The sequence below is a fragment of the Oncorhynchus mykiss genome, chromosome 6 (genome assembly GCF_013265735.2).
Source record: "Oncorhynchus mykiss isolate Arlee chromosome 6, USDA_OmykA_1.1, whole genome shotgun sequence".
In the NCBI taxonomy this organism is placed as follows: domain Eukaryota; kingdom Metazoa; phylum Chordata; class Actinopteri; order Salmoniformes; family Salmonidae; genus Oncorhynchus; species Oncorhynchus mykiss.
In genome coordinates this window covers 41,888,983-41,901,114 of record NC_048570.1, presented here as the reverse complement: position 1 = coordinate 41,901,114, position 12,132 = coordinate 41,888,983, and the positions used below count along the sequence as shown (strand labels likewise).

The 12,132-nt window shown below is 43.1% G+C and overlaps 1 protein-coding gene across 2 annotated transcripts in view; it reads left to right on the top strand.

The window, feature by feature from the left end:
- The window catches only part of ipo11 (importin 11), a 234,206-nt gene extending 222,950 nt beyond the window's left edge, over window positions 1-11,256 (top strand). For both annotated transcript variants that reach the window (XM_036980135.1, XM_021606535.2), the window contains one exon: window positions 9,198-11,256. In XM_036980135.1, the coding sequence (XP_036836030.1) occupies window positions 9,198-9,362 (165 nt within the window). In that variant the 3' untranslated portion in view covers window positions 9,363-11,256. The remainder of the gene's footprint in view (window positions 1-9,197) is intronic.
- Window positions 11,257-12,132: the final 876 nt, after the last annotated feature.

Here is a 12,132-nt window from a genome sequence, read left to right as displayed (position 1 = left end):
AGTCCTTCAGTTAAATAGATTGTTACATAGTACAATATTTGATAGCTATTTGAAGTTGATCTGAGGTAGCCTATGTGCAATTTTCCCCATGCATTTTCACATTTGAGTAATTTAGCAGGCACTCTTATCCAGAGCGACTTACAGAAGCAATTAGGGTTAAGTGTCTTGAGGGCACATCAACAGGTTTTTCACCTAGTTGGCTCGGGGATTCGAAACAGCGACCTTTCTGTTCGCTGGCCCAACGCTCTTAACCGCTAGGCTACCTGCTGCCCTATGCACGCACACACACATTGCCCTCTGTGTCGATGTGGCTTTGTTTAGTTTGTTTACTTATGCCCTCAGTAAAATAACAGAAATCATCAGCAGGGTTGGACACTTGGTGTGCTCTGATTGGTGTTTTGTGGGGGGGGTGTGTACGCGTGTGTGTGGGTTTGTGCGCTATAACTAATTACGCCCTTTCGCCCAATGCTGTTCAAGGCAATTTAATTTGTACTGCTTCATTTAGTGTGGAAATTACTATAATTAAGGCTTAATCCTCTGACGAGCTTAGGGATCATGAACCTAGTCAATACATCACACACAGGAGAGAGACAGGGAAATGTCTGTTTTTACTCTCATTGTCCATCTTTCAGCAGTTTTCCCTCCATCTCTCTCCATCTCTCTCGCTCATAGTTCTTCTCATCATACGCATGTCTCTGCCCCCAGTCTTTCCTTTCTTCTGACTCTCTTTTCTCTCCTCGCTCTCTTTCAAAATATGCAGAAACACATACACACACACACACCTCACACATCCCTATTCCCGTATCAGTGATTAGTCAATACAGTAACTTGTTTTCCTCTCTGACACCTGGGCTCCCAGGCAGGCCCTTGCATCCCGCGCTCAACAGCGAGACCCGGGTCACTAATTGACCCAGAGGTTACTGCTAATGGCGTCTCGTTAGCAGCGAGGGGGTACAGGGACTGTGCGTGCATGTGTGACTGTGTGTGCGTGCCTGCTTGCATTTTCATGACAGCATCTATGCACACACATGGCTTTCCTACGGTCCGAAAAGCTTAAATTCCTCCCGTCCTCAGTTGGAGCACCAAGGTAACCCCAGCCCATCTTCTGTTGTTTTAGCAGCTCTACTGACTAGTGTAATGAAGATCATTATGAATACAGATAACACTCATTAGTGCTGTTTCAATAACCACCTGTCACTGCCGAAGCGGTCTCCCATTTATCATACCTGCCTGCAGTTTACAGGGAAAACGTGTCCTCTTGTGTGCGTGTTAGTAAATAATATCAACTCTGAATTTCAGAATTGTTATAATGAATATTATTGTGAGTAGTTTAACCTTAATTATTACCTCTAAGACGGTTCCACAACCTCTTGTGTCTGTGTGAGGTAAAGGGTGTGATGACGTTTGATCAGATTTACAGTCTCATACTTGAAAGGGCAATCCGGGATTGCTACTGCACATCCATTTTTGGACTTTTGGATTAATGAGATATAGTCATTGGTTTGGGAAGAATGCACGTATAAATGCCTCAGGAACGTAGTTCAACTATCGTACCCCATCAGAACCCAAAATTGAAGGGGAAAAAATGGCCAATATTTCTAAACATTGTAAATGTAAACAAACATCGGATAGCCTCAAAACGTGCTTAGAACTACACTTTTGATATCTTGTATTGTCCTTGCATCCATACAGTAGCTCTGGCTTTGAATTTGAGTGGTTACATTTCTCCAGGCCCGTCCCTCAGCATTTTACCAATAGAGGCAGGGACATCTCGTCATTGTTTCAACTAATGATTGTCCCTTTAATGTTGGGTTATTGACCTGGTCTAGACAGGCCAGTTAGACATTCCCTCTGTATCGATCAGAGGGCAACAGCGTTTTACCTCTAAACACACACACACGCACTCCAATTACTTTTTCCCCAAGGTAAATGTGTCCTGTCAACTTTTTAAGCACCCTCATATAGTCTTAATGACTGCCTTATTAAAGATGACAGTAAAAATTGGTGTATCAATGGGAGTAATTTAAACGTGCTGAGTAATGTTGTCATTGGGACCAGAGAGGCAGACTTTAATTGGGCTAAGTGTAGTGTCGTGTGAAGAGAGACTGAAATGCCATTTCCATTAGACCACAGACTTTTGTGTTTCCGTGGCTTGGCTCCAGTGACTCACTGTGAACTTAGGTCAAGTGCAGGGCGGAAACACCAGTCTGCACACATTGCAGCTCTCCAGGACTAGAGTGTCAATGTGAAAAGACTGGCCCTTGGCTGTATGGTAATGGACACAGCCAGCTGATAGGCTTAGTTGAATTGGTGTAATACTTTTCAAATCTTTTCAGATGTGTAATATGAACTGAGAGGCCCAGTCCAGAATAGAGCAGGACCAGTGTGGTCGTGTTTGTGGAATGGCTGGATCTCCACACGGGGAGGATTGTCTACAGTACAGCACAAATTAGTTTATGCAAGACAACAGCGTCCTCTAAAATCAGCGCTCGTTACCGGGCAGAGAAGACGGCAACATGCACAGGGGAGCTGGGCTCTCCATCTGTGTTTGGTAAACCTTGTTCAAACTGGTGTTTTGAGGTAGGCAGTTGAAGTTGTTTCCCATTATTCAGTATCAGATGCGTGTGTGTGTGCGCGCATCTTTTCACGGTTTCCCACCACACGCCGCAAGAATGCTAAAGTGTGTGTCTGCGCTTGCGTGTGCTCATGTAGACTGCTAAAGAATACCTGCCTCTGGATGTTCTTTCTCCGTTTTCTCTATTCCTCTTCTGTCCTCCCTCCTATTCTTCCTCTTCTTCTAAAATGTTTAACACATGACTCATACACTGAGTGTACAAAACATTAGGAACACCTTCCTAATATTGAGTTGCACCCCCTTTTGCCCTGAGAAACAGCCTCAATTCGTCGGGGCATGAACTCTACACAGTGTCGAAAGCGTTCCACAGGGATGCTGGCCCATGTTGACTCCAATGCTTCCCACAGTTGTCAAGTTGGCTGGATGTCCTTTGGGTGATGAATCATTCTTGATACACATGAGAAACTGTTGAGCGTGAAAAACAGTGTTGCAGTTCTTGACACACTCAAACCGGTGCGCCTGGTGCCTACTACCATACTCCCTTCAAAGGCACTTAAATATTTTGTCCTGCCCATTCACCCTCTGAAATGTACACACACACACACAATCCATGTCTCAATTATCTCGAGGCTTAAAAATCCTTGACAAGGGACATCAATAAGGGATCATAGCTTTCACCTGAATTTACCTAGTCATTCTGTCATGAGAGTAGGCGTTCCAAATGTTTGGTACACTCAGTGTATATCATCTGTTTATTGTTACTTTCTGTATACAGCCTGGGGGACAAAGGGAACCGGGGAGGAGGTGAAGTTACCGCCGTTTTCTGAAGACCGCCATTGAACAATCATATGCATGTGAAGTGTGCCCATAATGTGAGTGTAGGTGTAGGCTCATGTATACCGCCTGTGTGTAAAGAGGTTGAGAATGACGTGCGTGTCTGTGTGGGAGGAGATTGAGAATGATGTGTGTGCTTGCATGGAGATGAACAGGGGTCAGAGGTGCAGTTGAAAACCCGCGTTTCTCTTTTTAAGAGAACATAAAACGGTCTGACGTGAGAGGTGATGAAATTAAATTACGCTCCACGATCCATTTGGTTATGAGTAACAAGTCTATGAACCGTTGTCCCTCTCCACACACACTAGGTATGGATAGAACGGGTTCAGAGGGTGATGGGGATTACGTTAGCTACATATTAGGGTTTAATATTTTCCTGAAAATCTACTACTTTTCCTTACCGAGAGATTTGCAAGCCTTTCCTGGACATCCCGGTATTCTCGTTCAAACTGGAAACGCTATTTAAAATAATACCAGCGAGAGGGGAGGTAGGAATCGGACTTAATTATACCACTGTAAATGGAGAAATATGCACATTAATCTAACGGTTTCTTGATGTAGGCAATTTGTTGCAATTGAATAAACTTTTAAGTTCTCCTGAAAGTTCTCCACCCTATTTATGATGTAGCCTACCGGTAGTTCTATTGTAGGCCTATGAATCACTGTTGGCCGACAAGTAAAATATGAGGTTATTACAGCCTACAAAATGACATTTGTTTTAGCCTACCTTTGACTGAAAGATGTCAGACAGCTCTGTTAGTCCTTTTCTATCCCCTTCCACCTGGTTATCAGGGGAATTAGGGAAGGTTGTGGTATTTTTTTTAACTTAATGATAACCCACTTATTGTGGTGGCTTTTTTTTTTTTTTTACCTTTATTTAACTAGGCAAGTCAGTTAAGAACCAATTCTTATTTTCAATGACGGCCTAGGAACAGTGGGTTAACTGCCTGTTCAGGGGCAGAACAACAGATGTGTACCTTGTCAGCTTTTTGAACTTGCAACCTTCCGGTTACTAGTCCAACGCTCTAACCACTAGGCTACCCTGCCGCCCCTTTGTCACAGGGAACATATCCGATTCTTCGTTAAACAAACAAATAGCGGCGATTCAGCACGATGGATAGCGAAGCAATTGATCAATTAAAGATCATGGAACAATGTTGCAAATGTCTATTCCAGTGTGTCAATTCCAGGTGAGTAGCACATATGTTGAGTCTCTGCCAGTGCCACACAGCTAGTTTGGAGATGTGTTTATGTGTCATGGAGCAAGGCTCGACATTAACGCTTGCCCGAGGCGAGTTAAAAAAAATAATAATAATAACAATTAAATGTGTTGGACAAGCGGATTATAGATTAGTTGTCTGAATGGACAAGTGTTTTTTGTAAGTCTCGCAAACCGAATCAAAACAATTAGGCTATTCCGAAATAATGATATTCAACAGAATAACTAGGTAACCAATTCAAAACATATTGTGTAGTGTGGCTGTTTATCTCACTAGTTAACTATTTAGCGCTTAGCGCGCATTTATGTCCTTGTCATGTGCGATGTCCGGCACTCGTGTATAACCGCAAATGACCAATACACGCTGTTGATACGGGTGGCAATTGATGAAACCAATTCTGCATACTCTGGTTGTAAAACGGTCTCTCAAGCACCCAAAATTGGCTAGGATTCTCCTCTATTCAATACTGGCCATGTAATTCCGACAAAGCTGACTGGTGTGTTTGAGCAGGGTTGTATCAAAAGCCTGCACACCCAGTAGCTCTCCAGATGGAGGCTTGATGGACCACATGTGTTTTCATACAGTGCATTATTTTACTTTGTGGGTGTTAAGTGCCTTGCTCAAAGCCACAACAGCAAGAGATTGTAATATATGGGATCAGAGACCAGCAGCCTTCCATTGTCTATACCAGTGATGATAATGAAGGTTATTTTGTGAAGTAGTTCCTTGCATCACACAACACAGTTTTCGTACACCTTTTTGGCCCATATTGTGTTACTGACCATTTTATTTTGTGACTTGAGCTTTTAGACAACTAAAAAAAAGCAGCCCTCAGACAGTTGATGTGTCCGTTTACTGCATCTGTTCGCACATACCTGTTTTGTATTTTTGCATTAGTACGTCATAGAAATGGTATATTATTGGTCCATGGTACCCGTCATTTTTGTCTTCTGGAAACGGGAAGGAACTTGTTCGGGAAATTGCAAGACACCAGTTACATGTATTAAATCATAGTACAGATGATGTTACCCAGGAAGCTGTGCATCCACCCCCAGACAGGGATTTGGTGTTATTACACAGGTTTGTTTCTCAAGTATTTTCTAGCAGGCGCCACCATAAACCTGCAAACAAAACTGGAGCAAAGAATAATTGCATCCAAGTTGTCTGGTTTTTCTCTATAAACGGAATCAACAGCAGATAGTACCTGCGGAGAGCGTAGGTAACAGGATTAGATATTTAGGTTATGTTCCAAATGACACCCCAATCCTTTTAGTGCACTATTCTGGTCAAAAGTAGTGAATAGAGTGCCAGTTGGCACTGAGCCTTCGACACAATTGCCCTCCGCCCACCAGGCCTCTACCAGCTACAGGACCTTTCCTCTTCCCCCTCTTTTGTCCTCTCTCCTCTCCCTTTTCTCGCTGATAAAACAGATCTGTACCTACCAGGCTTCTGCCAGTAACCTCTCCTCTTCCCTCTTTTTCGCTTACATGCGTCTCCCTTCATCTCTCTTTTCCTCTCATCTCTCCCCTGCCTCTCCCCTCTTCTCACTAGGCTACTGCCACTCAACCCACAGACAGCATTTTTCCCTTTCCCTACGTTTCATCTCTTTCCCTGATCTCTCCCTTCATCTCTCCCTTCCACTCATCTCTCTTCTACATCCCTCCTCTCCCGCTCCTTCTGACTGAACAGTGGCGTATGCACAGGTTAATGCTTCTCGGACAGCAGCTTTCTCCTCACCTCTTCACTCTTTTCCCTTACACTCGTTCTCTTCTTCCTTCTTTTCTCCCTCTGTCTTATTCTCTCTGTCTAAACAACCCTGTGCTCCTTAGGCTCCTGCCTATCTGTCAACCATTCTCTTCTCTCCGCTTACCTCTTTTCTCCCCTTACCATCATTTCTCCTTTCATCTTACCCCCCCCCCCCCCCCCCCCCCCTCTTCTCCCCTTTACCTTCCTCTGTCATACCCTTTTCTCTTCTCACTGACTGAACAGTTGTGTTCCCACAGGGTAGCGGGCGGGTGTCCAGGCGTTGATTTAAAGTGCCCAGGCATTTCTTTGTGTTACTTTTTTTACGACGCTGTATTCAAAATATTATCCAGCTGGTTCTATGGCTGGTTCTGGAGCTGGATTTGTCAAAAGCATTGATTTAGGGAAAACTTCACCTCAGATGGAAACCGCTTTCCTATCTTTTGCCATGAAGTTTTGCCGTCTTCCATAAATTGCAGCCTGGAATACACCATGGAAATAGTTAGAAGAATAAGATGAAGCTCCGGTTATACGGATAACTATTGGTGGCTGATTTGTGCTTTTCTGCGCTGTAATGGACACTGTGCGACCTTTGGTAGGTAGGCTGCTGGCAGGTTTTGATGTGATGTACAGCAAAGCCAAGTCAGCACGTGCTCATGGGTCTCACAGTGGAAGTGAAATTATAGGCTACAATGACTTTGCTCATGGTCATGCATGCCGCAAATTACATGTAACTATAATTTCCTTGAATGTTTGGCACATCTCAGTCCCAAAAAGGAAAAGCTTTGCAGTGGTTTCTGATTAATTAACAATCCCATGCTGGTGTGTGATAACATTCAACTAAAACCCAGCCCTGAGAAGAATTTATGTAATATTTATGTAACAGCCTATAGGGAGGAGGTCAGAGACCTGGCTGTGTGGTGCCAGGATAACAATCTCTCCCTCAGCGTGATCAAGACAAAGGAGCTGATTGTGGACTACAGGAAAAGTAGGTCCGAGCACGCCCCCACTCTCATCGACAGGGCTGTAGTGGAGCAGGTTGAGAGCTTCATGTTCCTTGGTGTCCACATAACCAACAAACTATCATGGTTCAAACACACCAAGATAGTTATAAAGAGGGCACGACAAAGCCTATTCCCCCTCAGGAGACTGTAAAGATTTGACATGAGTCTTCAGATCCTCAAAAAGTTCTACAGCTGCACTATCAAGAGCATACTGACTGGTTGCATCACTGCATGGTATGGCAACCGGAGCGCCAACAGGCTTGTATGCTGCTGCTACTGCCTGTAACGATGCAGTTCACAGGAAGAAATGACAGTGCACTTTCAATTTGTTTGTTTTGGTATAGGCAGGGACAGACACATTCAATGTATGTTGGATAAGAGTGCTTTTAACTCTCGATACCATCTGTGACAATACCAGTAGCTCAATATTTCTTCCATGGTCAAAATTCAAACACAAAGCAGACAAAACTCTGTTCCTTTAAAATATTGTGTGTTTAAAATATTGCGTGATTAAGGCTGGAAAATAAATAAATGTGACTCAGGATGACAACATGATGTTTGTTTCCAACATTAGGGCTGTTTTCCTAAAGAAGATAAATCTGTGTTGCTTCCTTACCACGATACTAACGAGTATCGCGATACTGGTATCGTCCTGGCCTCACTCTCTCTTATGCTCTTTGAAACCCCGTGTTGAACAGTTACAGTAGTCTGTTTCTCCTGTTCCTCCCTCTCCAGAGGATCGCAATACCCCTGTGTTTGTTTGATTATTTTAGCGCCGTGTCAGGTTTTTACCTCAGCCGGTGGAAACAGCAGGGGGTCGTATAGTTCCCCCAAATACCGATCCCAATCCCCTAATCTGTTGCCTTTTTTTTTTTTTTTTTTTCATTACTCTCAAGCCACACGGCTTTCTCTCTCTCCACCCCTCGCTCTTTAGCTGTCACTCTATATCTCTTTGTCCCTCTCCTTTTTTCTATTCATCATATGTTCCCTCTGTTGTGCCCAGTATGCAGAGCATCTGTGTTTAGTGCTTTTCTATTCCTGCGCAGTGTGGGGAACCACACTCAATGTGCACCTATGCATGTGTTAGCTTCCATAATTGGCTACTGTTTCACTCAGCCACGACACACACACACACACACCACAAACGTATTTTTAATTAGAGGTCCCTTGCTCATAATTTCACTTCACTACATGCGTGATATTGATCGTGATTTACCTCAGCATTGCTTTTCACTGTTCCTTCTGGGAAATCATTGAGTGTGAACCATAACACACGTGTCAGATTAGGGCACTCTGATTCGGATTGTTATTGTGTAACGTTGATGACATTCTCTCTATTAAGTCCATGCTCAACCCTGGTGGTTTGATTACACAGTAATGACAGGGAATTACCATAGCGAGTATACCTTCACTGATTGGCTTAGGAGTCAAGAAGGTCATTACCTGCCTCTCAGAAGAAGCTCACAGTGGCATTTCTCTCTGGCTCAGTTTCCTCTGATTTCCCCTGTAGACTAATTAGTGTGATTATCTGATGAAGCACACTCCCACAACTATCTCTCATCTGCAACCAGGTTAGCACACAAACACACACTCACTCCCTGTTCGGTCTCTTGTAGCTAGTCTTCGATCACAAGGTGCACAGTACGTGTTGCTGCATTCTCTATTTGTGTTACGTGTCTTGCTGACTTCCTACATTTCTCTCTACCTCCTAAAGCTAGAGGAATTTCTAGCTAGATGTATGACCTTACAGCAGTAGGTCTATGAGAATCTGTCTTAGGCGTCCTGCTAACTGCCTGTCTCTCTCTCTGTGTGTCCCTATAGTTGGCCCTGGAGGATCCGGTGCACAGTGTCTCCTTACAGCAGTATGTGTATGAGAAGCTGAAGGCCCAGCAGGCTCTGATGGGGGACCAGGGCTTTGGGGCTCTGATGGAGACGGTGGACACAGAGATCGTCAGGCAGCTCCAGGAGTTCCTACAGGGCCTCTGAGAGAGATGGAGAGAGGAGAGACTCTACCTATCTCTACCCTTTCCCTCCTGTAACCTCAATGCATCCATCTCCAGACCTATACTATCTATCTCTCCTGATAGGCCTTTAGAGAGCACAGGAGAGAAAAGACCTCAACCTCTGCCCCCTACTAACCATCTCGGCTGTACCTTATCCGTAGCCTACCTTTCCTCTCCTCGACCCCCTATTGGGCACGGAAGAGAGAGGACTGCAACATGTACCTCTACTACCCATGTCTACTTTTACCCATAATTCACTTGTCCTTTACCCACAACCCCCTCTTCTCTACCAAACCCTACCCTAACTACAACCTACCTAGAACCTTCCTTTACCCACAAACCACCTTTTTTTTTTTAAACACACACAGAAACATGAATAGAGCTTCCATTCTAACAGTTATTCTGCTTCTCTAGTTTTAGCATGGGGTAAATACTTAGGAGGATGTTAAGAGACGGGGGATTGAGGGAATATAACAATACGACACAAAGACAACCTTCTGAAGAGGCAGGAGCCTTGGATTTTTTTTTTTTTTTTACTGGGAAAGCGTGTGTGGCGTGATGGGAATATGGCTTCACTGACCGAAAGACCCAAACAGTGTTTACAGATCAATTCTTAAAGGCGAATAGCGAGCAAAAGTGTACTTTGTATGTATGTATGTATGTAAAGTATGGATGACTCTGCATGAAGATATTTAACTTTTTAGTTTAGCTAGCTAATTTCTCTTCATGGTTCTTTGTTCTGTATTGTTTCTCACACCCTGAGATCATCAAGTTGACAGGACTATTGAGAGATGCAGACACTGTTTTTGGGGCGTGTATATTTTCATATCATCGGACTATGAATTCAATTAATTGACTGCGAGATTAAAGCGATTTTTAACAAGTGATTTGTAAAAGTGTTGAACCACATTTCTATATGAATGCTGCTGCTATTTTACGGTGTGTCACAAGGTGTGTCAGAGCACTTTAAAAACAAAACTTTTTTTTTTTCCCCCATTTGTTTTATCTTCCTGAAATGTCATGGTTCTTCATGTCTCATGGTTGTAGCATGACGGTAGAAGAACTCGGGACATTGAAGCAGGATGGAAGTTATTCTTAGGCACAAATCTAGGATCAGCTAACCCCACTCTAATCCTACCCATTAGGGGTGGAAAAGCAAAACTGACCTCTGATCAGCATCTTGGGGCAACTTGATCCTACTCCCGGTTGTGTATGAAATGCCATATAATCATATTGAGGACATACATAAACTGAAGCGTGATTTGAGTGATGTTTTGGACAGAAACCGTTTTTCACAGGGATGACAGTGGACTAGAGAATCGGTTGCACTTCATTTAATGGTACATAAATGTCCATTGTCCAAACATTGTAATTATACAATAAGCTAGGAATGACTCTTCTTTGATATTCATTCGAACAAGCACCACTACCACTTGGTACCAGCCAGATGCAAATTGTGTTGAATTATTTGAAATAAATACCAGAAAGTAGCCATTGTTACCACGTAATAATCCTAGTAAATACAGTGGAAACTGGACTGTAAAATAAAGTGTTATCCAATTCTCTTCCCCTAGTTCCATAGACACTGTGATTGAGTTCAGTAGCAGTCAAGCAAAACAAAGGCCTTATGCTTTCAGCCTTACCTTAATTCTAATATCCTTTCTTTCCAATGTTGCTTTTTTTATATATATATATATAAATATATATATATATATATATATATATATTAGCTGATTTCTGTACTGGTATTAGAATGATGGGAGCAATGGTGACATTGAACACAACAGCAGTAGAAAATATGTCTTTAGCTAAATTCTAATAGAAAGACCTTGTTCTTTTTTTCAACAGCTTCAATAAAATGCAGTACATGGCTGAAATGTTTACGTACTTATTTTTCGATTAACCTGTATGCTCTTTTTAATGTTTTACCACAGAAACCCCCCCTTTTTGAAATTTGTGTTTTCCTTCAGATCATGTATGTTCCGAGTCCTCTTCGGCCACTACCCAAACTTTAAGGCCCTCTGACGTTGAAGCGTTGAAGATATCCCAGTCTTTCCCATCGGAGATTTGCAGTTGGATTAGACACACCATTCGGAAACGGTCCACCAACATCACTCGCCAGTCCCTGAAATAGAAGTCCCAGGGGAAAAGACGGTGACCCAGACACATTTGGAGGAGAGGCATCCATGCAGAAATGACTGAGGGCGTACTCAACTGATGTAACTTGAAAAACTTTCCCCATAACTGAGTGAGATGGAGCGGAGGACATTTTAAGTGAACTATGAATTTACCTGTTGCTCTCACACTTTAGTTTAATAGTTTTTACATGAAATGAACATACTGTGCTTTGTGGTAATTTCATGGCAACACTATGAATTTACCTCCCATATTACTAGTCCTAATACCACATAGTCAACCGTTATCCCAGACAGTGCCAATAGTTTCATAGCAGCATATGGGATAAACATCTCTCCCAGTATTTCACATTATAGATGCACCAGTAGGCCCCAGTTAAGATGGCTGCAGGTACTGTGGTTAATGATCTTGGGAAACCATGGATGGGGAGGATTAACTAAATCTTTTAACTTCCTTAAAACTGGATCAGTCATACTGTGGGAATTAGCTGAATGGCAGTGGGTGCCTATCCCTCTCCCATTTACAGCTGTACTGTAATAGGATCAGCCTCTGCCTGCGACACTTTTAATCAATGTGTGGAGGTTTACTGGCATTCACTTCACACGGCTTGACTGCTG